Source organism: Aulonocara sp. 'chitande type north' Nkhata Bay, linkage group LG7 (genome assembly GCF_057382095.1).
Source record: "Aulonocara sp. 'chitande type north' Nkhata Bay isolate Kocher_YH1m ecotype deep benthic linkage group LG7, A_spYH_male_GT1.1, whole genome shotgun sequence".
Classification (NCBI taxonomy): domain Eukaryota; kingdom Metazoa; phylum Chordata; class Actinopteri; order Cichliformes; family Cichlidae; genus Aulonocara; species Aulonocara sp. 'chitande type north' Nkhata Bay.
The window spans coordinates 62,679,857-62,706,557 of NC_141350.1; the positions used below are offsets into that span (position 1 = coordinate 62,679,857).

General features: G+C 40.5%; 1 protein-coding gene, 1 long non-coding RNA gene and 1 pseudogene across 4 annotated transcripts in view; 1 reads left to right on the forward strand and 2 right to left on the reverse strand.

Annotated features, from left to right (window-relative positions):
- sez6l (seizure related 6 homolog (mouse)-like) overlaps window positions 1-26,496 on the forward strand; it is a 112,278-nt gene extending 85,782 nt beyond the window's left edge. The window contains exons 10-17 of one of the 3 annotated variants that reach the window (XM_086301848.1): window positions 802-998; window positions 12,515-12,709; window positions 16,895-17,086; window positions 17,711-17,905; window positions 20,882-20,917; window positions 21,236-21,350; window positions 21,716-21,821; window positions 21,980-26,496. In XM_086301848.1, the coding sequence (XP_086157974.1) occupies window positions 802-998; window positions 12,515-12,709; window positions 16,895-17,086; window positions 17,711-17,905; window positions 20,882-20,917; window positions 21,236-21,350; window positions 21,716-21,821; window positions 21,980-22,012 (1,069 nt within the window). In that variant the 3' untranslated portion in view covers window positions 22,013-26,496. The remainder of the gene's footprint in view (window positions 1-801; window positions 999-12,514; window positions 12,710-16,894; window positions 17,087-17,710; window positions 17,906-20,881; window positions 20,918-21,235; window positions 21,351-21,715; window positions 21,822-21,979) is intronic. The other 2 variants (XM_086301850.1, XM_086301849.1) reach the window with 2 other exon arrangements.
- Window positions 7,460-8,813, reverse strand: LOC147326559 (uncharacterized). The gene is made up of 3 exons (XR_015130486.1): window positions 8,504-8,813; window positions 8,215-8,302; window positions 7,460-7,516 (listed from the first exon to the last, which is right to left on the reverse strand). It is a non-coding gene; the product is annotated as an uncharacterized LOC147326559 (long non-coding RNA).
- Window positions 18,592-19,510, reverse strand: LOC147326560 (uncharacterized; annotated as a pseudogene).
- Window positions 26,497-26,701: the final 205 nt, after the last annotated feature.

A 26,701-nucleotide genomic window follows, 5' to 3' on the forward strand; every position in this document is an offset into this window, starting at 1 on the left:
GAGGGAAGAATAATGTTGATTGACATATGACCTGGTAGTAAATACACTAGTGAATCACCTAGGCAACTAAAGCCTGGATGCAAGTGAGCAGCCATCAACATCAAAGTGCTGTGCAGTGAGTGAACTGTTTCCAGGGTGGATGCAGCTTAAGATAATCAATGTTTAGTTTTCACTTCATGTTCTAACACACAGAAATGTGAGCGGTTTCAGTTTGGTCATGTAACTGTTGACAAAAAAACATCCACTCAAAAACCAGAAACTACTCCTTTTAATTTGTATATAAGTATTGATATTAACAATGAGTTGATACCTGCTCGAATAAAAGGAATATCTGTAACTCACCAACAGTCCAAAAGCACTATTGTGAAATTAATTTTAAAGTAAATAACTCACCTTAAGTAAGGCTTTACTATTGTTTTATTTAAATTAAGTTATTATACAATTTTCAATTATATAAAAAGGGAATGGACAAGTTTAATTAAACTCTCTGGCAGCTTTGTTCCAGCTACACTTGTTTTGGTATGCCATATAATATTTTCAGATATTTCAGTATTCAAAATCTTGCAAACTACATCTTTTCAAAGCCACTGTGGTGTGATCAATCAAACGTGTCTTGGGCAAAAACATTGCAGTCATGCTTACATACTCCTGTGAATGAATGCAGCATTTAGACTTTGATGTCATTTTGTCTCCCACACAGTCAGCTGTTTATACAAATGTGTTCTGAATCATTATAACTCATCTTGAACTGATATCATTAGCTGTACTGCAGTATTTCTTTCCCTTCCTCCTTGTCTTCAGACTCAACATCAGTGACAGTGACATGCTGACGATCACCGATGGAGATGAGGTCACAACTCGTATTCTGGGACGCTATGTTGGAGGCAGCAGCCCCTTCAAGCTTTCCTCAACGACCCCTGATCTGACTGTGACCTTCCATTCTGACCCGGCGGGGCTTGTCTTCGGCAAGGGGGAAGGCTTTATTATCAACTATATAGGTGACAATAACCGTTAAAGGTCTATTTTTGCTTTAAGTGTTAAAAAAAGAGTATAAGCTGTGAAAAAGAATCTTAAAATCTACTTATCCATCCATCCATCCATCCATCCATTCTCTTCTGCATTTGGGTCTTCTATTTTAGTTAGAAGACCCAAATGCCATGTTGCAATACTATACTGCTATGGTAGCCAACGTTTCAAATGCAGATTTTGACAGGTTTGTGAGTGTACACTTTATCCAAATCTAGTGAGGGTTTACTCACCTTTGCCAGTGGGTGGCTGTAGCTCAGGCGGTAGAGCAGAATGTGTATGAATGTAGTTAGGAAGCACTCAGCTAAGAGAAAGTGTGTGATTTGTTGAATGTGGCATGATGTATAAAGCAGCGGTCCCCCGGGCCTCGGACCAGTACCGGGCCGCACGAGTTGAGGTTCAGGTGTAAAATGTATGGTTTTTATTGGTTTTCAGTGTTATTTTGTTATAGTTTGATCGTTAACTCTGTTTTCCTGGGTCTTTTCACGTGCGTTATGAATACATCTTCCTTTTTTCGGTACCGGTACGAGTTTTATTTTGTTGTATTTATCCGCAACACCTTAAAGGCCGGTCCGTGAAAATATTGTCGGGCATAAACCGGTCCGTGGCACAAAAAAGGTTGGGGACCGCTGGTATGAAGCACTTTGAGTAATCTGGGAGAGTTGAAAAACGCTATATACAGTAAGAATCAGTCCATTCACTGGCTGAACAGAGTTTGGTCATGTTCCTTTTGTACTACTATGCACATGTTATTATTACATGGTTTAATTAAGGTACACATTAGGCTGACATCTGGGGCCAGAGCTGAAACTGTTCTGGGCCAGCATTGTGTCTGCAACTGGCCCGTGGCTGCACACGACTTATACATGGCCCACATACCGGAAAGAATGACGGCCCTTTGATGGCCCAGACCAGGTTTGCCAGAGGTAATCCACACATGGGCCAGCAAAGGACCACCAGTGTGTCTGCAACTGGCCTTGTGCTGGCCAATGTGTGGGCCACCTTTGGCAAACCAGATCTGGGCCACCAAGGGGCCGTCATTCTTTCTGGTATGTGGGCCATGTGTAAGCACACTGTGTGGGCCAGATCTGGGCCATACCAATTTTGCTATGTGGGTTCAGTCTCAGCTGACTGCAGGTTTCTCCAACCTTTAAAACAGTACATTTGCACAATGACTTGAACTAGTACTTCCGGTGAACAATGGGCTGTGAGGTCAGTTCCTTCATTAATATGCAAATTGTTATGGCCACTGATCAACAACCAGTACTCAAATATCATTAATCAATGACAATGATCAATGGCCATGAATACCAGAGGACCAGGATCAGTAAGGGTTTTCGCTTAGGCTGTCATGGTCCTGGGTCTGGTGACCCAGAGTTCATGTGTATTTGAGTTTTTGTTAATATTCAATGTCATTCATGGTTTTTGTTCTCTTTATGGGTTTTGTGCTTATCTATAGTTTATAGTCTTTAGGGTTCTGTCTCGATGTCTTCCCTGTGTCTCCGTGTTTCATGTTCCCTCTCGTCTCTCCAGTTAGAATGTCCCCCTGTTTGTTTCTCTCCCCTGTATAGGAATTTCTTTTATTTATGTATTAATTACATTATTTTATTGTATAATGCCTTGGTGCCACTGGATTTTAGCATGTCTCACACTCATACAGTTAGACAGATGGTGGAGGTCTGGTAAGGAAGTTGGGGGATGCAGACAACTCCACAGGAAGAATCTTTTGTCTCTTTGAGGACTCTGGGAGGTAGCAAGGGAGCGTGAACCTTAAGGTGTGAAACAGCTGTGTACTGCCTTTTGTTCCTGAAGAAGATATTTAACTGAGAGCCATGCTAGGCTCAGGGTGAGACTCTGCTGACCGTCTGCCCCATGATCATGCAGGCTCTCCACCAAGCTTGGTTTTCTGTTCTTTGTTTGTGATTAAAGAATGTTAGCTACCGCTCACCACTTGTCTGCATGCTCTATTTAATGGAAAACTTCCACAACACCCCATTCTTGGAGTTAAGCTTGTGTGTCTTTGTCTGCTTTTTCATATTTGTCGTGCTTCCAGTTTTATTTTGACGGTCCTTGTTCTGCGTAAAACGTATTCAGTTTTGCTTCCCCATTGTCTGTGTATTTAATCCCTCAGTCTACCTCTATTTGTTGTCGCATTTTCCACGTTAGTGGTATGTCCAGTCATTAGTGGCCAGTCAGGAGTGTCTTAGTTCTAGTTTATGTTTGTTTTTTTTCTTTAGTATTCATGTTTTTTGTTTTTTAGTTAATTTTTCCTAGCAAATAAAGCTGCTGCTTTGAGTTAAGTTTTCCATCTGAGAGTCCTGCGTTTGGGTCCTAACTTAGCCTGCCACACAGCTTACCACACAGTTCACCACATAGGTAGCAATTGTCCTTCTTCTCTGCTGGATTGCCTGGAGCTTTCTTTAGGCACCTTCTCAGCTTTGATTAATGCCCAGTTTGAATAACCACATTTACTCAGGGCCTTCTTAATATGATGTTCTTCTGCTTCCCTGGCCGCTGTATCTGTGGGGATCGTGTTCGCTCTCTGTTGTAGTGTCCTGATGACACCCAGTTTGTGTTCCACTGGATGATGAGAGTTAAACCTTAAATAGTGATTCATATGTGTTGTCGTTTTTCATATCCTCCCTGGTGAACTTGATGTGTTGGTCCACTCAGTTAATGTGATCAGTGAATTGTGGTATGTCCGGAGAGTTGATTCTTACCCATGTGTCATCCACATACCTGAGCCAATGACTTGGTGGTGTTCCACGGCAAGGATAACAGAGCCTTCTTTTCCACTTCTTCCATGTACAAGTTGGCCACAATGGGTAAAACTGGGAAACGCATGGCACACCTATGTTTTTGCCTGTAGTACTGACTCTTGGATGTGAAATATGGGGAATGAAAACAGTTTAAAGAGCAAACACCTTTGGTCAGTGCTGAGAGTTCAAGGTTCTTTATTTGCCATTTGTCCATAAAACCAGCAGTCAAGGCAGATTGGAATTCTTGTGCAGAGGTCTCTTAGTCATAGTGAGCATGTTAGAAAAATAAACAAGACAATACAATGCTAATATTAATTTTAAATTCTAAATTATACCCCCTTTACAAGAGGGGTGGAAGTATATTCCCAAGAGTCTAATTATATATATATATATATATAATTATATATATATACATATGTATATATGTATATATACACACACATGGAAGTTTGGAAGTATGGAAGTTTTGTTGTGTTGCTGAGATTGGGGTTCATCCTGCAATCTCTTACGAACTTTCATCTGCCTCCATAATGACATCTCTCACCTTCTCAACAAAATCCAAGGTGTTCTGGATGTGGTGTTCAGAGCTGCCTATCAATGGGTTGAGGATCAAAGCCAGAAACTTTGAGATATTATAGGTGACTGAGCTGATCATACAGACAATTGGTCTTAAATGTACACCCTGTTTATGTATCTTAGGTAAACCATACAGACTTGGTGTAGCTTCCCCTGGGTTTCATTTTAAGTATTTTTGTCACAGAGCTGTGTGAAATTGTCTCACGATAGTCTTTCTGGTTTAGCAAAACAACTACCCTTGTCTGCTGGAAGGATGATAATGTTTTTCTTTTTCTCTGTTTGGGTGAATTGCCTGTCAGACAAATTTTACACCCACTTGTCCTCATCCTCGGAGTGGCATTTCTTCTAGCTACTGAGGGCACTCTCCATGTTTTTGTTTGGTTTCTGACGCACAAAAAATAAGTCAAACTCAGTTTTTTTTCATGGTCTTAGACTTTTCATGCTGTGCTAGACGAGCCTTTTCAGTTAATTTAAACACCTTTCGAAGAATACTCTCTAGAAGCATTGTAAGACACTATCAGATCCGCTTCTCTTTAGATTTCACATCGATGGTAAAAATGTATTTGTCTCAGCTATTCATTGAGGATCTGGTTCTGTGCCTTCTGGAGAATTTTTGCTGCCCAGAGGCCCGATCAATGGTCATTGATCAATGATCTCTGATCACTGATCACTGGCTGTTGATCATTGTTCATGACAATTTGCATATTAATGAAGAAACTGACCTCACAGCCCATTATTCGCCAGCAGTGCTACTTTCAGTCATTGTGCAAATTTACTGTTTAAAAGGTCGGGGAAACCTGCAGTTAGCTGAGACGGAAGAAGTCACTTGGATGAGTGATGAAACGTTTCTCCCACTGAAAATGCTACGTCCAGATGAATGGAATCAACTTTTTTGGATTTCCTCACCTGGATGATCGAGGATACATCAAGATATCTCTATCAATCACCAACAATTTGCCGCTTGGAGATTATAAAGATATTGATAATTTTATTTGTCAGGGTTTGTTATTATGGCTCTGGGCAGAGAATAAACTAGGCATGAATGATAACAAACATGTATCCGATATTATATCTGTCAACAAGGTGCACTGAAGGGTATCAGTTGACGGAACAGCTGATATGGACTGGTTTTCTGATCTGCAGGGATTGAATTTGTAGAGTTTACACTGTGCATAATTTATTGTCTGTTATTCTTTTAAAAGTTTAAAGGTTGTGGCAGAAAACACTGGGTTGTCAGCTTAAGCCCACAGAAGGGAAGTCAGAAGCATTAAGCGCTAAGGCATACTTGTTTTAAATTTTGGTTATCACTGACAATCAGAACACAAAATAAAAAGACACTGGAATTATCATTTAAATAGTTTTTAACTTTAATTTACTTTTCTAATTAATTTCCGTTCTGTCCATTCTCAAGCTGCCCACTTTATTTTTCATCTTCTATTTTCTGTCCTCTCATCTTTACTTGTTTTTTTTTTACTTAAGGCAGATCTGCCCAAGACTTAACATAGCAGGAAGGTTTGAACTGCACACTTTAATGCTGGAAAGATCAGATGATCCAATCCAAGATCAAATCAATTTGTTTAAAAAAAAACAAAAACTACTCAATGATGATGAATGCATTGATCTTGCTGAATCTCATTCTGTGTAATTAATTCATGATGTCTGAGGGCTTCTCACCATGTTACAGATGTGCCATAGCCAAATTTTCAATGCAGCCTCTTTAAAGCTACACTAATCACTATTTTTTATATGAGCAGTTTTTCAAATGACTTAAACAATTCAAATCAATTATGTTTTATTGATTGTTTTTGATTTATTGAGTTGAGCAGAGACTTGCAAATGGGGCAAGGGATGACTGAGACAATATATACAAAGAGTGGTGACAAGGAAAATGGGAGCACAGCAGGAACAAATTAAAAATAACAAAACAGGGAAAGCAAACTGAGCACAAAGGACATGATACAAGTGACCATCAAAATAAAACAGGAACTGGCACACAGACTGAGATCCAGACAAGGACACTTACAGTTGACAAAAGAACAGAGGAAAGACAGACAGGAAAACATATGACACACTGGAGAGACAATGGATGAACCACGAGGAGGGGAACATGGAACAAGTAAGGGAGATGAAAGCAGACACGACTAAGGCATGGATTGAGAGGGCGAGGGACTCAGGGAAAGAGAGAAACACAGAAGGAGGGAACGAGAAACATGGAGGAGTGCGAGGGACATGGACGGAAAAAGATTTAAACACCAATGACTTGACAGTCACATACAGGCAACACAGGGGAGAGACCAAGACACAAGAGTAACCTAACAAGAAACTAAACTGTGAATACAAGGGAACTCAAGAACTTGGAAAGAATAAACTCAAGATTGACTAGTGAGACTTGAATATCATCGTCAAAATAAAAACAATCAACAAAACACAGGAAACTCAAAATACTGGTATGACGATCCAGAACAATGATAGTATATTAAGTGGTAATAAGCAGAGGCGGAGCCAGACATTTGAAACACCCGGGGCTTAGCCCAAAGAGTAGTATGCATGTGGGATTTTTTTTTTTGGGGGGGGGGGGGGGGGGGGTGTAGAAATGACTAAAAGATTAATAGGCTCTGTTCAAAAAAGAATGACTTCATATAGGGAAAAATATATATCACATGTGCAGGACACCTTAAACTAGTTTTTTAATTAAGCAGCAAGACAGAACGAAGTCGGGGCTGTATCAAGACACGAGGACTAAACCCCAATTCAACCAGACCCAGAACTGATCCAGAATTAAAACAGGACTACAACAGTTCAAAATCAGGACTACTGAGGACTTAACCAAGACAGAACCAGAATCAGAACTAGATGATAGCACTAAAAATCATCATAGACCTGCACTACACTTATTTTTTAATTCTACCAAAGTCCACTATTTAGATTGAGAAAAGTTTATATAATTATTTAGCCTTGTTGTGCAAACAAGCCTGCAGAACTTAATAAATACAGAATTTGAAAAATAACAAACCTAAAAAGAAACACTACATGAGATACATGAGGACCTATGATACGGTGATACTTTTGGTAAACAACCATTTGACTAACATGTGTGTCTCACCTGCTCTTGTTCATCTGTTCTGTCCTCGTTCTCCTCTCTCTCCCTCTTTGTGCTGACAATCATCAAATATACAGTTGAAACCAGATATTTACTCTTCAGATAAAAACACTTTTTTAATTGTAACATCAAATCAGACTAAATGTTTATTTTTTTAGATTGATAAATATAAAAACATATTTGTTAACTTTAAGAGTAAAGAGAGAAACTATCTGTATTTCTTAATTGCAAATGGCACCAAATTGTATTCAAACTTGAGCCACATTTATGGAGCTCCACAGTTCTTTTCCTGGTGTTTTGGTTGATATCTCTTGATTTTCCCATGTCAAAGAAACAGGCTCTGTGTTTTGCCTTATATGCATCCACAGCTGTGCCACCAGTTTACTCACATGGACTCTACTAACCTATCAGAAGCTTCTTCAGCTCAGAATGGAATCGTCTGGAGTTTTCTTATTAATTAACAATAAATTTAGTGTACATGTACTCCTAAATTTGATGAAAGTGATAAAAATAGCTCTGTCTCTCTTTATTCTGAAATTTAACTAATTCAAAATATATTTCAATATTTATCTAAAACAAAAATTTACTCTAAATTGATGTTGTACAGTAAAAATGTTTTATGTTTTCTCCCTAAAGTGTATGTAAATATCTGGTTACAAATGTGAATATCCTGCTGTGTACTGAAATCCCTCTTGTTTTGCATAGAAATATACTGAACAACATACAAAGCATAATATATAAAATAACATTTACCTGAGTTTTTTCTTTGAAAGAACCCTCGAATGTCCATTCTTATGTTTCAGTACATAACTGAAACCGATTTAGTCGGGGAGGGTAAGAACTGAAAATATGAAATAAACACACGTAAGCTAAGACTCTCTTAAAAAAATAGCATTTGTTCGGCTTTTCATTTTGCCATTTGTTGATTCACTTGAAGAGCAAGTAACGTAATATTGGTCAAGTGATCAGTTTCATATCAATCTTTCGTGATGCACCGTCATATTTACATTATTTGTACGGTACGAATGATTTGCTTTGGTACCTGGTCAAACTTAAGCTCTCCTTAGTATGGCTGGCTCCGTCTCTCCAACAGCGCACTCACGGGCAGCAGCTGCCCCGCCCCCTCGCTCAGTCGCTTAGTGCCTGAGCTTGGATCATACCAATATCAGGGGGGGATTCACGCACAGTCGTAAATTCCCACAGTGTGCACTATGTGCTTCGAATATTGTGTGTACTTTTTGTTTTATACAGTTGTCAGCCAGGCATCTAACTATGAAAAAATTACACTCCAAAATACCCCGGGCTTCTGACAAAACAACCCGGGCTTAAGCCCCGTAAGCCACCCCCACGCTCCGCCCCTGGTAATAAGTAGGAGTAACAGTTGGTATCAGTGCTATATACTGTCAACAATCAGCAATGACCTGGAAAATACTCTAATACTAAAATAATTTTAAAAAATTGTAAACATTTAAAAAAAATGCCTAGAAAAGGTTCTAGTGTATTGTCTTTCTTATTCCAAATGAAGGTAAAATTTATTAAATGAACATCACATTCTTTATGGGATGATGTGAAACATCGGCTAAGAACGTGAACTCACAAAACACAGATCGTCAGTCAGATCATAGACTTCTATAGAATCAGTCATAGACATAGTCTAGACATAATCCAAGTTTAAGGTATATTCATTTCTTTTCCACATATAAGATTATATTAACAGATATTAATAAATATATTTAATTTTCAGTATAGTGTTGAAAAAGTACTTCAAAAAAAGTGTTTGGTGGTGTTGTCATAGGGAACATGCAATGCGTAAAAAGACATAAGTGCAATATCCTTCTTTGACAAGTGCAATATCCTTTCATTGTGTTTTGTAGAACTGTATTTGTGTGTATTTATACTTTTACATTTACTATTTTATTTTATTATACTCTCAATTTTATTATATTGTTATTTTATTCTGTGGAATGCTGAGTGAAAGCATGTAAGAATGTATGCATGCTAGCTCTGCTCCAATTTCGCTGTACAATGCCTAATATAGTGATAATATGTGTGTGAATGCGAGAGTGAATGAATAGTGGCATTGTAAAGTGCTTTGGGTGCCTTGAAAAGCGCTATATAAATCCAATCCATTATTATCATTATTATTATAATAAAGGAATTTAATTTTTATAAGCAGGAAGAGGTGCTAGGCTAAAACTAAACCCTTGTTCTAGTGTTAATCCTACACACACTCAATACTTCCCAAGGGCTTCATGGTTTGCACTTGGTCAGCAACTATCCTTTAACACCGCTGTCACAAGCTCACTGACCTAATAAATCAAAAATATGATATTTCTATGGATTTTTCTTCTTCTTCTTCTTCTTCTTCTTCTTCTTCTTCTTCTTCATGTCCTTCAATGAGGGAAGACTAAGTACTACTTTGGCTCATTACCCTACCTTCAGGTGGAAAAAAAGGGTGAAGGCCCACCTGAGTAACTTCATTAGATGTCTATACGTAACACATATGTTTGGATTTTCTTAACATAGTGTGATAGTATTTAATTATTAACAATTTTGTTAAGAATTTTAGTATTTTTTGATTGATTAAAGTAAAAATCTTATATAGGAAAGTAAAAATATTAGGAGAAAATTAGTTACTGTAATGTATGAATTTGAAAGCAGTGAAATATTGTGAGACAGCAAAACAGTGGCATACCCTGAGACCAAAAAAACAACATCAATGAGAAGTGCCAATTGATAGAAGTTCTTGCATTTTATTACTTTGATGATATGTTGTATCTGCACTGTTTTTGAACGCAACTTGGTAATCAATCTTGCTAGCATCAGATAACAACATAACAAATACCTAAATACCCTAAATGTGTTTGCTTCTTCACCAAAAAAAACAAAAGTGAGAGTCATTGCAAAATAGTTTGAACAGCTTTTTTGGGGGGGGGGGGCAAAGTGGTCCGGGAATAAACTTTACTTAAACTTTGTGCTGTCAGTGTTAATCTCGTTAAAATGATGTTAACACAATAACTGCATTAATGCAGCAAATCTCCATTAGCGAGTAAGCGCGGATCGCCCCGTGCGCGGGGCTGCACGATGCTAATGCAAAGTGCTAACATTGAGGCTTCACGATGTGTTGTCTAAGCTGGCTATGTTCGTCTTTTATGCACAGTGTTGTATTTGTTTTTTGTTTCATTAGAGCTCTTTGAGGGAGCACAAAGTCAGCCATTTGTATTGTTTTAACTCAAAGGTATGACTTTAAGTGTCCAGAATCTGCTGGAGTAAGCCAGCAGCAGAGATTCACATGAGAATGTGTTAATTTAAATGCATTCTGTTACTTTGAAGCAGCCCCCCAAAATTATGACTGATGGTACATCAACACAGCCAAGACAATTACCTGAGAGCTTTTAATAATTTTGTTGAGGACCCCTTCAGTGGAAATCTGAATTTAAACTCTGTCTTTTCATCAGCAGCTTTAGTAGCAAGGTGTCTGTGCCAGAGTGAATGTCAAATCAAATCAAATCAAATCAAATCACTTTTTATTGTCACATCACATGTGCAGGCACACTGGCACAGCACATGCGAGTGAAATTCTTGTGTGCGAGCCCCACAAGCAACAGAGATGTGCAAACACAACAACACAAACGAGCAAAATACAAGAATGGCCAACCTGAAACTAATAAATATATGTACAATATATAATAGTGTATGCATTTCTGGATGTGTATACTAAATATTTTCCTACGTGTGTGTGTGTGTGTGTGTGTGTGTGTGTGTGTATACACATTTTTACAAATTAAATAGTAAAAAAATAAAATAAAATAATAATAATAATAATAATAATAATAAAATATACAGAGTTGAATATGTGCAAAACAAGTGGCATTTATATACAGTGTGGAGTGCATAATGTTGAAGTTCCAGTAGTGAAGCTGAGGTGTCTATGACGTGTTCAGCAGTCTGATGGCCTGATGGAAAAAGCTGTCTCTCAGTCTGCTGGTACGGGACCGGATGCTGCAGAACCTCCTTCCTGATGGAAGCAGTCTGAACAGTTTATGGCTGGGGTGACTGGAGTCCTTGATGATCCTCCCCGCTTTCCTCAGGCACCGCTTCCTGTAGATGTCTTGGAGGGAGGGAAGCTCACCTCCAATTATCCGTTCAGAGCACCACACTACTCGCTGGAGAGCTTTGCAGTTGTAGGCGGTGCTGTTGCCATACCAGGTGGTGATGCATCCAGTGAGGATGCTCTCAATGGCACAGCGATAGAAGGTCCTGAGGATGCGGGGGCTCATGCCGAATCTTTTCAGTCTCCTGAGAAAGAAGAGGCGCTGCTGCGCCTTCTTCACTGTTTTGTTTGTGTGTACTGACCACGTAAGATCCTCAGCCAGATGTACTCCAAGGAACCGGAAGCTGCTCACTCTCTCCACAGCAGCGCCGTTGATGGTGATGGGGGTGTGTACTTCTCTGCACCTCCGGAAGTCCACTATCAACTCCTTTGTCTTTGCGACGTTGAGGGTGAGATGGTTGTCTTGACACCAGTGGGTCAGGGCGCTGACCTCCTCCCTGTAAGCCGTCTCATCACCGTTGGTGATAAGACCCACCACTGTAGTGTCGTCCGCAAACTTCACAATGATGTTGGAGCTGTTAGTGGCTGTGCAGTCGTAATGTACTGGAGAGTTGATATTTGAAGACAGTCCATCACTGAGGAAATCCATACTTCCATCACATTCTATCATATTGGGGTGGCTGTAGCTCAGGAGGTAGAGCAGATCATCTACTGATCAGAAGGTTGGTGGTTTGATCTCTGGCTCCCTCTAGTCTGCATGCCAAATATCCTTGGGCAAGATATTAGTCGCTCTCCAATGCATCCATCAGAGTACGAATGTGTGTTATTTTAGATAGTAATACAAAAATATTCACTATTTACATGGAAATCAGCTGTGCTGTTGTCTTGACTTGTTTTTTTTTTACTTGCAGCTACCTGAACTAAGCCTGAACAATATATATTGGCATCGTAATAATGAAGCCATTAATCAGAATGTCTTTTCTTTCATACTCTTGTCAGAGGTGTCTCGAAACGACTCTTGTCCAGATCTGCCTGAGATCCATAATGGCTGGAAGACAACATCCCATGTTGCACTTGTGCGAGGGGCTTGTATAACCTACCAGTGCGATCCTGGTTATGACCTGGTGGGGCGAGAGACTCTCACCTGTCTTCTGGATCTTTCCTGGAGCTCACAACCCCCATTCTGTGAAAAAAGTGAGTTCTGCTTGTTTTATTTGTTTGTACAATAACCTTTATCTGTTCTTCATGGAACTAATTAATTTTAGGTATTTCCTTGGTCCCTACAGGAGGAATTTTTAATATAGTTGTTGACAAATTGGCCATTCATCTACTGCCATGGGCCTCATTTATCAGTGTGATTCATCAATATTATCATGTGCATGCGCATGAAATTGTCCAAAATGTCTTGGTAAGCTGGAACTAAAGGGCTGAGCCCAACTACTTAAAAACAACTCCACACTATGGTCCCCCTCTACCAAACTATACACTTTGCACAGTGTAGCCAGAGAAGTACCCCTCTCCTGGCAACTGCCAAACCCATACTCATCCATCAGATTGCCAGATGAAGAAGTGTAAGTTGTTGCTCCAGAGAAGGCCTTTCCACTGCTCTAGGGTCCAGTAGCGGTGTGCCTTACACCACTGCAACTGACACTTTGCATTCCATTTGCATGTAGAACTCAACAATCGTCTATCTGCATGGGTGTTGGACTTCCTCAATGAGATCTCATGCGGTGAGACAGGGTAGGTGTGTCTCTGACAGCATCACCACCATCTCGCCGCTGCTGTATTCCCTCTATACTTCTGACTGTGTGGCCACTCATGGCTCCAATACCATTGTGAAGTTCGCTGATGACGCAGTGGTGTTGTGCCTCATCTCCAACAACGATGAGGTGGCCTACATGGACAAGGTGACGAACCTGGCATTGTGGTGTCAGGACAGCCACCTTCTTGTCTTGCAAACCAAGGAGCTGGTGGTGGACTTAGGAAGGAGTAAACACCGAGTCTACAGGCCCCTTATCATTAACGGTGCTCTAGTGGAGAGGGTGTTGTCCTTCAAGTATCTCAATGTCCACATCTCCTCAGACCCGACATGGTCTGCTCACGTTAAGGTCCAGTCCAAAAAGGCTAGGCAGTGCCTGTACCATTTCCAACAACTGAGGAAGTCGGGGTCTCTCCAGTGATCCTCAGGACTTTCTATTCAGGCACTGTGGAGAGCATCCTCACATAGAACATCACATCCTGGTATAGGAATAGCTGTGTTCAGGACTGAAAAGCTCTTCAGAGAGTGATTGGTGCAGCAGAACACTGCTGCAGGTCTATTCTCCCTCCCTACAGGACATTTACACCAGGAGATGTTGGTCCAGAGCAGCAGATATTAAAGGACTCGTCCCATCCCAGTAACAAACTGTTTCAACTTCTGCAATCAGGCAGAAGTTTCCGCACAATCGGGGCAACAGAGAGACTCAAGAGGAGCTTCTATCCTCAGGTCGTCCAAGTCCTAAATCTGAACATGCCCCCACTACCCTTATGGCATCCCTAAGTGAATGAAACAGGACCATACATCATGTTCTTGTCCCATGCCAGAATTTTCACGGTCATATTTCATATCACATCTGATTCATTATTACATCACAGGCTTCTACACTGATCATGCTCGTCACTCTGTTGAATTACTCTGTTTATATTACTTCGGCCACTTGTTTACTCTACGTGCTATCAATACATTGCTGTGCTAATATGGCACAAAACACTTTGTACATGCACATTCCGTTGCATGTACATTTTAAGATTTTTAATTTAAAATTTCCAGATATTTTTATTTATTTAATTTACTTATTGTCTATAATGTCTTGCACAGTCAAATGAGGAGTTCAGGACACATTTCACTGTGTGTTGTACTCATATGACTATGCATGTGACAAATAAAGAATCTTGAATCTTGAATCCACTTGATGTAAGGCTTGGATGCAGCTGCTTGACCATGACCATTCAGTGAAGCTCTCTGAGCACTGTTCTTGACCTTATCTGAAGACCACATGAAGTTTGGAGGTCTGTAGATGTTGAATCTGCAGAAAATTGGTTACCTCTGCACACTATGCACTTCAGCATCCACTTACCGCACTGTAATTTTATGTGACCTACCACTTCATGGTTGAGTTGTTGTAATTCCTAACTGCTTACACTTTGCTATAATACCGCCAACACCATTGGGGTGGCTGTAGCTCAGGTGGTAGAGCAGGTCAGCTACTAACTAACCTTGTTGCTCTCTGTTGCATCCATCGGAGTGTGAATGTGCTTGAATGTTAGACAGTAAGCACTTAACAGTTAGAAAAAGTGCTTCTGTGAATGGGTACAATTGACTGTGGAATATTTAGTAGCATTAAATTTCACGACCGCACTCATTTCACAGCTGAAATCCTGTCATGGTACCACACTGGAATTCACTGAGCTCATGAGAGGGACCCAGTCTTTCACAAATGTTTGTCGAAGCAGTCTGTTTGTCTAGATGCCTCATTTTATACACCTGTGGCAATGGAAGTTACTGGAAGACCTGTGTTCAATGATTTGGAGGGCTGAGTGAATACATTTGGTAACATAGTGTGTATTATAGTACAAATAAATTTGTACTATAATTTGCCAGACGGGCCTCCAGCTCGCACTGGAACGGTTCGCAGCCGAGTGTGAAGCAGCGGGAATGAGGATCAGCACCTCCAAATCTGAGGCCATGGTTCTCAGCCGGAAAAGGGTGGAGTGCCCACTCCGGGTCGGGGATGAGTTCCTGCCCCAAGTGGAGGAGTTCAAGTATCTCGGGGTCTTGTTCGCGAGTGATCGGAGAAGGGAGCTGGAGATCGACAGACGGATTGGGGCTGCAGCTGCAGTAATGCGGACGCTGCACCGGTCCGTCGTGGTGAAGAGGGAGCTGAGTGTAAAAGCGAAGCTCTCAATTTACCGGTCGATCTACGTCCCTACCCTCACCTATGGCCACGAGCTGTGGGTAGTGACCGAAAGAACGAGATCGCGGATACAAGCGGCAGAAATGAGCTTCCTCCGAAGGGTGGCTGGCCTCTCCCTTAGAGATAGGGTGAGAAGTTCGGCCATCCGGGAGGGGCTCAGAGTAGAGCAGCTGCTGCTCCACATCGAAAGGAGCCAGCTGTGGTGGTTCGGGCATCTGACAAGGATGCCCCCTGGGCGCCTCCTGGGTGAGGTGTTCCAGGCATGTCCCACCGGGAGGAGGCCCCGGGGCAGACCCAGGACACGCTGGAGAGATTATATCTTTCGGCTGGCCTGGGAACGCCTTGGTATTCCCCCGGATAAGCTGGAGGAGGTGGCTGGGGAGAGGGAGGTCTGGGCCTCTTTGCTTAGGCTGCTGCCCCCGCGACCCGGCCTCGGATAAAGCGGATGAAGATGGATGGATGGATGGAATTTGCCAGACTGATTTTATAAGTCAAATTGTCTTGTGGTGGGATGGGACCAGAAGTTGTTATAGTACTAATTTCTGCAAAGAACCCAAGGTTTAATCAACATGATTCACCCTCTCCGCAACATCTATAGTGGAAGGCTCTGCAATTGCGACACAGGACCTGATGCACTAGCACAATGTGATGCGTTTCTTGGCACTGCTGCCTCACAGCAAGAACGTCCTGTGTTTGAATCAACTGACCATACAAATAAAGGGCCCAGTAGTGTCAAACATCTATGACATTGGCCCTTCTGTTTTTCAGCTTTTGCCTATACCAGGAGCTCTAGCTCTAACAGGACATTTTAAACAGTATAAAATTTGGGGAATTTGGAATTCAGTGACACAGTATGGAATTTTGGGGGGGGGGGACATTTACTGGATACCCTTAATTCATTCTTAATCTTACAAATGAGCTGGTATTTGTAAAGGACCTTTTTAATTTTACTGACCATCAAAGCTTTATGTAGCTCACACAGTAAGAACAAGCTTCACACACTTCTTGTTGTGCTGCAACTATGGTGACCTCTGCATTGCTGTGCTGATATACAAGACGGATAGACTTATCAGAATTTTTGCCATCCTTTCAGCAAAACCTGAGATTTTAAGAGTAAAATTAATATTTTCCATTCTTTACGAATTTGTTTTTGATTCAGGCTTGAACATATACACCCTAAGAGTGATAAAACCCCACTTTAAATATGTAACTTTTACTGCTTGGAACTATATTTGTGCATTTTGGATCTCAAACAAGTTACCTTGAATTAAAAAAAGCAAGTACATTCATGTAGATTGTACCTGCTCTTGGGCATATAATAGTGTCCATCTCTGGGCTTATTTTATTTTTTATCAAAATGTATTATTGTTTTTATAAAATTATATCTCTTATCATTCATCACAGTCTCTGCTGTCTTTTTTCTCAGTCATGTACTGTTCAGATCCTGGCCATGTTGAGCATGCTACCAGAACCCTGTCTGACCCGAAACTCCTAGTGGGGACAACCATTCAGTATAGCTGCAACACAGGCTTCATCCTACAGGGCGGCGCCACTATCACATGCTATGGACGTGAGCCAGGAACGCCTGTGTGGACGTCTCATCTGCCTCACTGTGTCTGTGGGTATTTGAAAGAATGTTTCCAGACATAAAAGAAGACATGGGAGGTTAGTCAGTTCTCAACTGGCAATTGCTGATATGTATTTTAGCAAACTGGTGAGCTGAAGGGTCCCGTAGTTTACTAGTAGTATGTTAGCATCAGAATTTCACAAGCCTATCATCTGGATAGGGAGTCACATATGACACTTAACTGAAGATAAGAGGCTCTTTTCCTTTTTTTTTTTTAGTCCAAAATGAGTGGGTTTGTGTGATTTCTTGCAAAAAAGGCCTGGCTCTCTCTTTTCTCTGCTGACAAAGATCACAGCGTCTCTGCATGCCAGAGACGATGCTTCATCACTCACATTTTATCTCAGCAGTCATGATATTTGCGTGTGTGTGTGTGTGTGTTTTCAGGGTTATTAATGTTTGGGTGAAGTGTTTGATATGTAAATGTGATGCTAATGCACCATAGCAATCAACCCTCAGCCACCTGGAGGTGGAGGCGGAGATTATCCGTGAGTCATGTCACCTCAGCCAGGGTTTGTCAAAACCTGTCAGTCGAGCTATGACGCAGAAACCTCTGATTTGTGCTGAGAAACTCAATGAGTTCCATGCAGTTTCTTTTTCTTTCTTCTTTTTATCTAGCTGAGGATTCTGTTTCCTGTGAAAACCCCGGTCTCCCTGACAACGGCTACCAGATCCTGTCCAAGAGACTTTACCTGCCTGGCGAGTCCCTAACCTTTGTCTGTTACCAAGGTTACGAGCTCATAGGAGAGGTTGCAATTAAATGCATCCTTGGAAATCCTTCTTTTTGGAGCGGCCCACTTCCACTCTGCAGGGGTGAGATTTTTGAAGGACATTTTATTTTAATATACGTTATTATAGAAATTTTTTAGAGGCTTTGGATTATTCTGATTCACAAGAACACTAACTCCTGTAAAGTTGCAATCAGACGTTTATATCCACCCATCATGCACATGAATGTAATGGAAATATGGGGTTTCTAATGATGTCTTTGAACTGTCAGAAGTATACATACAAGCTTAAATAAAAAAAAAAAAAATATATATATATATATATATATATATATGTATATACACATCCACTCTGGATATATATAATAAATAATTCCCCTCTCGCCCCTGTGGGCGGTCTATCCTTCAAGTTCGGGTCCTTTACCAGAGGCCTGGGAGCTTGAGGGTCCTGCGCAGTATCTTAGCTGTTCCAAGGACTGCGCTCTTCTGGACCGAGATCTCTGATGTTGTTCCTGGGTTCTGATGGAGCCACTCGCCTAGCTTGGGAGTCACCACACCTAGTGTTCCGATTACCACTGGGACCACCTTCACCTTCACCCTCCACATCTTCTTGAGCTCTTCTCTGAGCCCTTGGTACTTCTCCAGCTTCTCATGTCATTCAGAATCGCTACATCTATCACTGCGGCCATCTTTCTCTGCTTGTCTACCACCAGTATGTCTGGTTGGTTAGCCATCACCATTTTATCCGTCTGTTTCTGGAAGTCTCCTATTTTAACGTCGGAACCTGTTTCTGTATATTATGCTGGCCACTTGGTTATGGTGTTGTCCTGCATAGCATTCCACGTATGCCCTGCCAGCTAGCATCTTGCAGCCTACTGTTATGATCTGGATTGTCTCAAGGGCATCTTTACACAGCCTGCACATGGGGTGTTGTCTGGTATGATAGACTGCAGCCTCTATGGATCTTGTACTCAAAGCTTGTTCCTGTGCTACCATGAGTAGTGCCTCTGTGCTGTCTTTCAGTCCGGCTTTGTTCAGCCACTGGTAGGATTTCTGTCAGCTACCTCCTCTATCTGCTGGTGGTACATACCATACAGGGGCCTGTCCTGCCATGATGGTTCCTCCACTTCCTCGGGTTTATTGCTGCCTGAGGTATTCACTCAGCACGTGGTCGATTGGGGCTATCTTCCTGATGTATTCCTGATTTCCCCTGGCTCCTTCCTTCCGCTTAGCATACAGGTTAAGGGTGCTGGACTTGGGGTGAAACCCTCAATCCATGGTCAGGAGCTTCCTGGTCTTGATGTCAGTGGCTTCTATCTCCTCCTCTGGCCAGCTTATTATCCCAACAGAGTACCTGATCATGGGCAGGGCGTAGGTGTTGATAGCCCAGATCTTGTTCTTACCTTTCAGCTGACTCCTCAGGACTTCCCTGATCCTCTGCAGGTACTTGGTGGTTGCAGCTTTCCTAGCGGCCTCTTCATGGTTCCCATTTGCCTGTGGGATCCCCAGGTACTTGTAGCTGTCCTCTATGTCTGCAATGTTGCCTTCTGGTAGTTCGATCCCCTCAGTTCTGACTACCTTCCTTCTCTTTGTTATCATCCGACTACACTTCTCCAGTCCGGACGTCATTCCGATGTCATTGCTTTATTTCCTGGTGGTATGGATCAGTGAATTTATGTCTTCTTCACTCTTGGCATACAGCTTGATGTCATCCATGTGGAGGAGGCGGCTGACAATTGCTCCATTCTGTAGTCAGTATTCATAGCCAGTCTTGTTAAAGATCTCACTGAGGGGGTTCAGGCCTATGCAGAACAGCAGTGGGGCCAGTATGTCCTTGGTAGATCCTGCACTTGATGGTGACTTGTGCTATGGGCTTGAAGTTGGCATCTAGTGTTGTACCCCACATTCCCATCCCCGTTCTTGATGAAGACTCTTAGGGTATCTATGTGTATAGCCTATATACTATTATTAATTCATTATGTAAATCTCCAATAATCTAGGAAAATGAAGGCCATGTCAAAGTTTTTGCGTGTCTTTTCCATGCTGTTATCCTTGTATAGTTTTTGCTGTTGTGCTGAAAACTCAAGGAGATGAGTGTCAGGGTCAGGGTGCTGTCTCACTGCAGGGAATTTTCAGGCTGAATCCTCCTGAAGGTTCCCAAGCTCAGAGAGAGAGTTAGGAGAGAGAAAAAGGCTTGGACAGGTAAATGCAGGAGATAATGTGTGTGTGTGTTTTTTTTATTACCCAGATTATTTTAGAGTAATGAATTAGTTGTCCATGTTAAACAAAGTGTCACTAGTCACTATGAATTTGTGCAGTTAATATGTACTAATACAGTGATTAATTTGATTAGTGTGATATTTAGTTTAATTCATAATTTATTTTTGATTCTTTTACTGTATATGGTCAATTTTTCAAAGCTGGAGGCATATTTAAAACGTCTTTTGGGTCTTTCACCTTCCCTCTGCTTTTACCATCACCTGAGCTGCCACATAATATAAATGGTAACATTCCATAAAATTGCAAAGCCTAAAAACAAATCTTTAATATGCTCTGTGAATTTTTATTTATAGACATTTATGACAAAAATAGCTGGCTGTGTCACTGAATATTGTGCAAGTATCATTTTGTTATACCATATTCACAATGGACCAGCATTATGGTTTGGCTGGGGCGTATTGCTAAATTCTGGAAATTACTGAGGCTCCATGAGTCACCTTTTCTGAAAAAAAAAAACAAGCATCTCTTACTTGCTTAATAGCTCTGTTTAACCCAAACCTCAATCTTTTGCTAAACTGAAACAAAAATAATCCCATGGAATTAATTTTGATGGATTAAATAAAACTGATCAATTAAATATTACATAGTCTCCTATTTCACAAATTGCTGTGAGACAGGGTTGAATTGGAATACATAAGAAAAGAAAGCTTGACCGATTTTAACAATAGGAAGAGTGGGCATTAGCAAACATACAATTCAAGAGAACGTTATGTAAACAAATTCAACATAAAAAGTTATGTCAATTTTCATATGCACTGACTGACAGAATGATGTCTTGCAGCCAACCAAGACTGCTTTGGCAACCATGCTTTGGAAGGTGAGTGTCTGTGTACAGTATGTGCTGTGGGCTAAAACCCTACACAGTCTGTTTTATAGAATTACAAAAAAAACCCCTAAAACAAACCACCTCACAGGCAACAAAGCTTTACCTGTCTGTGTGCTCTCCCTGCATTTGCATCAACTTCATTCCCATGTTTTGTTTCTACCTCCAGCTGTGTTTATCCATGTGATTTCACAGAGCATCCACCTATGTTTGCTAAACCACCTCTAATGAAACCTTTAGAAGATTTATGTATTCTCTGGATAATGATCTGCGGTTAAATAAACCTTGTTTTATTCATGTTTTGTCTGTCAGTTGCAGAAGCGACTGCAGGTTCCCCTTTGGATGGAGGAAACATAGCACTGGCCATTTTCATCCTCATTCTGTTGCTGTCTGTGCTGCTGGGAGGAGTGTACGTCTATGTCACTCGGTAAGATCCTAGACCATGAGATTTATATACAAGGGTGAGACCTTAATTGTTTCTGACTGTTATTGTCTTGATAACATTTGTTTGATTAGCACAGTCTGGGCCACAGCTCATACTATGCAGGCTCTTGGTCAGAACCCCATTGGTGTCACCTTTTAACTCACTTACTGCTATAACTGTAGCAAAAAGTTAGGGGTCTTTCACATAATCTAGACCTCAAAAGTAATGCAACATATTTGTTTCTTAGAAAACTAGAAGCAAAGTCTTTGGCAGTCGCACACTGGCGCTGAGCCATTGTGAAGGAACAGGTACTAAAACTCTGAATTTGTGTTTTTTTGTGTCTGTTTTTTCCTCATTATGTATATTAGGTGCAGATATAACTCCAACTTAAGGCTGCCTCTTATCTACCCTCACCCTTACCGACAAATCACTGTGGAGACAGAGTTTGACAACCCGCTCTATGAAACAGGAGGAGTAAGTTCTATTCAGTTAAGTTCAAATGAATTGAATTGAATTTTATTTAGATACTGCCAAAATTGCAACAACAAATACCTCAAGTGTGGGGTAAAAGCTGCAGGAGTACATTCAATGTGTCCATTCCTTTGATTTAATAATTCTCATTTCAATTACAGCAGGACACTCGAGAGTATGAAGTATCGATATGAGAGTCTTCTCAAAAGATATTTGTGAAGCGTGACAAGACTGACCGCCCTGACCTAACTCTTCACACTCTCCTCTCTCGCTTCTCCACCCAGGAGGAGGCGATGTAAATACAAATAATGATGTCCAGCCCCTTCTGCATTGATGGATCCTGTTCTCTCCTTCTCTGATGTGACAGCTTTTGTAGACATTATGGGAATTATGAGAGGTTACTTGAACCAAAAAGAAGAAAGACAATTGATAGTCAGCAACTGACCAGTCTACCAGTCTGGGAGAGGTTGAATGATAGAGGAAATGGGGAAAAGGCCCAAATAACATCTGAGAACATCAAACATGGGTCATTTTCACACATGTACTGCAGTTCCTAACTTTTCTAGATAATATCTAACTGAGGTCCGAGAATTGGATTGAACATTAGGCAGCCATTAACTTGCCAGCTGCCTAGTCTGTGTGATAGCAGGGCTAGTGCACCCACTAGTGCAAGTAATTGCATGAGTGTGTGTCATATGTGCTGCCTAATGCACACTCTATACAAGCAACTTTCTCACCTAAAACACATGAATCATTTTCCAGAAAAACAAATTCCTCTGAAGTATTTCTTGTTGTGTATTACATATAAGGAAAATATGGAAAATATTCCAGTTAGGTTCTTGTGAAATTGTCTGAAGTTCATGTGAGAAAATGGCTATTGTGGGAAATGAAGGAGGGAGGGATAGGAAATGAGAGAAATGTGGGTATCAAAGCACTTTTTAGTATATTTTTCTTGACTGTAAAAGTCTTAAGAGGTGAAGTTATAATCCTTAAGATTTAACAGATTTTTGAAACTATTTATCATGATTTTCTTTTCTGCAGTAGTCTTTGAATAGTCTCAAATTCTGTAATCTCTATAAATTAATTAGCAGTTCCAGGCAGCACTCAAATTGTCTTTACACAAAGAAGATATTCACAGAAATCAAGATTCACAAGTATGCACAGCAGAGTGCTGTATCATTAATCAAATATCCACTTAAATGTTGAGAAATTTCCAGAAAATCTGCAAAGGATCCACCTTGTTATGTAAATATAAAGAGCTGGTTTATAGAGGTTAGCAGTTTTGTTCTGTGTTCCTCTCACTGCAGAAGAACAGTTAATGTGAAAAACATCTCTAATGTATTTATAAGTTCCTTTTCTGTACCAGATTAAGCTTAATGTTTATACTCTGAAACACTGTTGAGCTAGTTTCAGTTTGAAGACTCCAGTTTTAAAAACTGAGACTTGTGACTGTGAAACAATGAAGCACATATGGCTGCCACCTAGAGACTACTTATATATTTGAAATCACACAAGTATGTCTTTCATTCTTCTTCTGTTGGTACTCTTTTCCCATTGCCATGCTTCCTCAGGATATGGATAATTCTAACATTACCATTGCATTTACTTTACGATTAATTCCTATCTGTGTTTAAGCAACTTTGACTGATTAGCACTTGTGTGCTATTTTCAGTAAAAAATTTACCTCAGCGCACGTATGATCAGTGTACATGAATGGTCATTGTGATATGCAGGTTTGTTTGTATAGACACGGGCCGTTTCAGAAACTGGATAAAAACAGCATTTCAAAAAACTTTTTTTTTTTTTACCTGTTGTGTAGTTGTAAGTAGGGTTGCCAACTCCCTGAAAAATAAATAAGGGACACCTCGTGGCCAGGGCCGGGCGACCCAGTTGTCTTCACCCTTCCCAGTGTGGTGAATTTTCTAGCTCTTTTTTTGTGTGTGAAATTATTTTTTTAACCCTTTGACTTGAATTTGATTTAAGTAGATGTGTATTCTTTGTGATATGAACACATGTGAAACAAATGATCATTTAGCCATTTATTTTTAGCTCAAAATGACAACATTAACACAATAAAACAGGTCTCCTTCTTAAACAGAAGCCTGTCATGCTTAACTTTTGAGAATATAAGTAAATCTTTCTTTAAAAGAACTCTGTCCTGCTTAACTTAAAATAATAGAAAACAATAGAAAGAAAAACATTCTTGTAACAGTGCACATTTAGTGCATTTAGTACAATCGGCTTCAGTTGAAATATTATTTCAGCTTTTCTAATGCTAATCAGCTGCTCCTGTTTGTAAACCCGCTTGTTCCCATGATTACGCATCTTAACTCATCATCATTATTCATCTATGTATTACTTTTATGTATTAGTCATCTATTTGTTGTAATCATCTATCCTTGCAGTTGTTTATTACACAAAATAAATTATATTATCACACTTCTGGCCACATAGCGCTGATATTCACTGCACATGCCCATATTAACTTTTTCCAGCCAGGTGTTTTCCTTTTCCCATTCTTCCCTTTCTCTGAGGGGAACAAACATTGCTGCTCTAATGCTGGGCTCACACTGTGCGGTTTTAGGCCCATTTTGAGCCGATTTTTGACCGATTTTGGCCTTCATCGTGCATCGTGTAGTATACGTGGGGTAACGAGAAGTGATTAACACCTCACGACCAGCTCCCGATCATCAATCGCTCGTGAGGGTCTCACCACAGCCGCTCACACTGCTCGCGCGCAAACACGTAAACGTTGGTGTAAAAGATGGAGCAGCACGGCTGTGCAGCCTGTGATCTGGACACAAGCGATGGAGGCACAACTTGTAGAACTTTGGAAAGCTCATCCGAGCCTTTTCGATGTGGCATCACAAAATGATCACGACCACAACAACCGTGAAAATAGTTGGATTTACATTGCTGCCCAATCACAGCTGCCTGAACAATGTTTTTCATTAGCAATTTAGCAAAGTTGATGGTGGTGGTGTGTCTGTCTGTGTGAGTGTAAGACGGAGAGAGAGAGAGCGCGACAGATTTTCTGTTATAACCTTCGTGTTATGGAGGCACAGTGTGAGCACTCAGGTCGCATCAGAGCATCGGGCGGTATAGTGTGAGACCTGCATCGTGACCTACCAACTTCTAACCCCTGCGAGTCAATCGTGCAGTTTGAGCAGGAGCTGAATAACGTGACTGAAAAAATCGCACAGTGTTTGCCCAGCTTTAGGTGTACTGTCGTCCGAGACTTGCACCGCCGTGTCGGCGTTTGTTTCCCTGTTGGCCATGCTTCTTGTTGTGGTCATCTGTTGTCTTCCGGTATTTTCTCCGCAAGCGACCTTTCCTCGACCAATGAGATGAGCGGTAATCTGAATTGTCATACTCGAATTGTCATAAGTGTGCTGTCAGCTCATTGGTCACAAAGCAGGAGAGGGGCTGGGAATTATGTTTTCAAACAAAGCGTTAATTCCATTAAAAGTTATAGGCTACTTTTGATTCTCACTGTATTACGGGACAAAGTGCGTCCCTTATTAGCTCAATACGGGACGTGTACTTTTGTTTCGAAATACGGGACGATTCCGTATTTTAAGGGACGGTTGGCAACCCTAGTTGTAAGCTAGCTTTCTAGTAAGTTCCTGTTAAATTCAGCCTTTGACTGAATTCTGCAGAAACTCCAAGAAGCATTTTTTATGTTATTTCCATAAAGTCTCTCTGCTTTTTTCTTTTCATCTTTGTATGTTTATGATTCAGGACTTCGTATACAGTGGTCTCCAAAAGTATGCTAACAGTACGGTAAAATTTCACTTTACTTTAGCATCCATTTTTATCACATCATGCTAGCACACCAGCTTAATGGATACAGAACTTCTGCAGAATAAGAAACAATAATATGAACATTTTCAAACAGAATTTATAGTGACAACCTGTTTCAGATGTACCTCAGATGTTGGTGCCCAGTGCCCAATGGAGCTGTATGGTACAGCTCATCTGATAAGTGTGGATATTTTCAGTAAGGTTATACTATATAATCAGTCTATTACTTAACGCTAGTTAGCTGATATTTGTGTCTTTGTGTTGTACATATACACTTTAGGAAAACAACATGCTAAGGATGCTCACTAGCATTAAAAATTATTTTATGGCAACACTGATCTTACTTAATACATCTATGGTCTGGTAAAAGCGCCATTTGTTATTACTATGGTAAACACAAGTGTTCTTACCCAGGACTGAAATCTTAAGGATTACAACTTCTAAAATGTCATATAGAATGCTAAAGGTGGGTTTATTTCACATATCCATTTCATATTCACATTCATGAGTCATGAAAAGTCCTGTCTTTTCGTAAACTGGAAATCAATATTTAGAAAAAAGTAAAGGTCAGTGCTTTCTTTTATTTGTTACCCAGTCTGACACAGGATTTGCAGTACTGTTGTTATATTTCTCTCACATGTAGTTCAATTGATGGACTGTAACAGACTGGCCTCAGTATTGCTGGGTCTGGACTAGCAGCGTAAATAGTGTAGCTGTAGTTAACTTATTGGTCTTCTGGTACAAGCTCAGCAAACCAACCAGATGATGTATTTATTTTGATGTACTGTACATGTGATGTTTTATGCGGATGGATAAATGTACATTTTCATTATGAGAATACAAATGTTAACAGTTTCCCTAAATAAATGGTAAAACCTTAAAAACTTCAAAGGATTCTTTTCAAACACTGAGGTATTTTGTTTTGTCTTATTTTGCTAAAGGAAACCAATGGAAAAATGATTACACCTTTTTTTTTAATCCAATGTCTAGCCAGACAAGACATCTGATACTCCCAAAAAGTTGATTTTGTTCATCTGGACGTAGCGATTTCAGTGGAAGAAACATTTCATCACTCATCC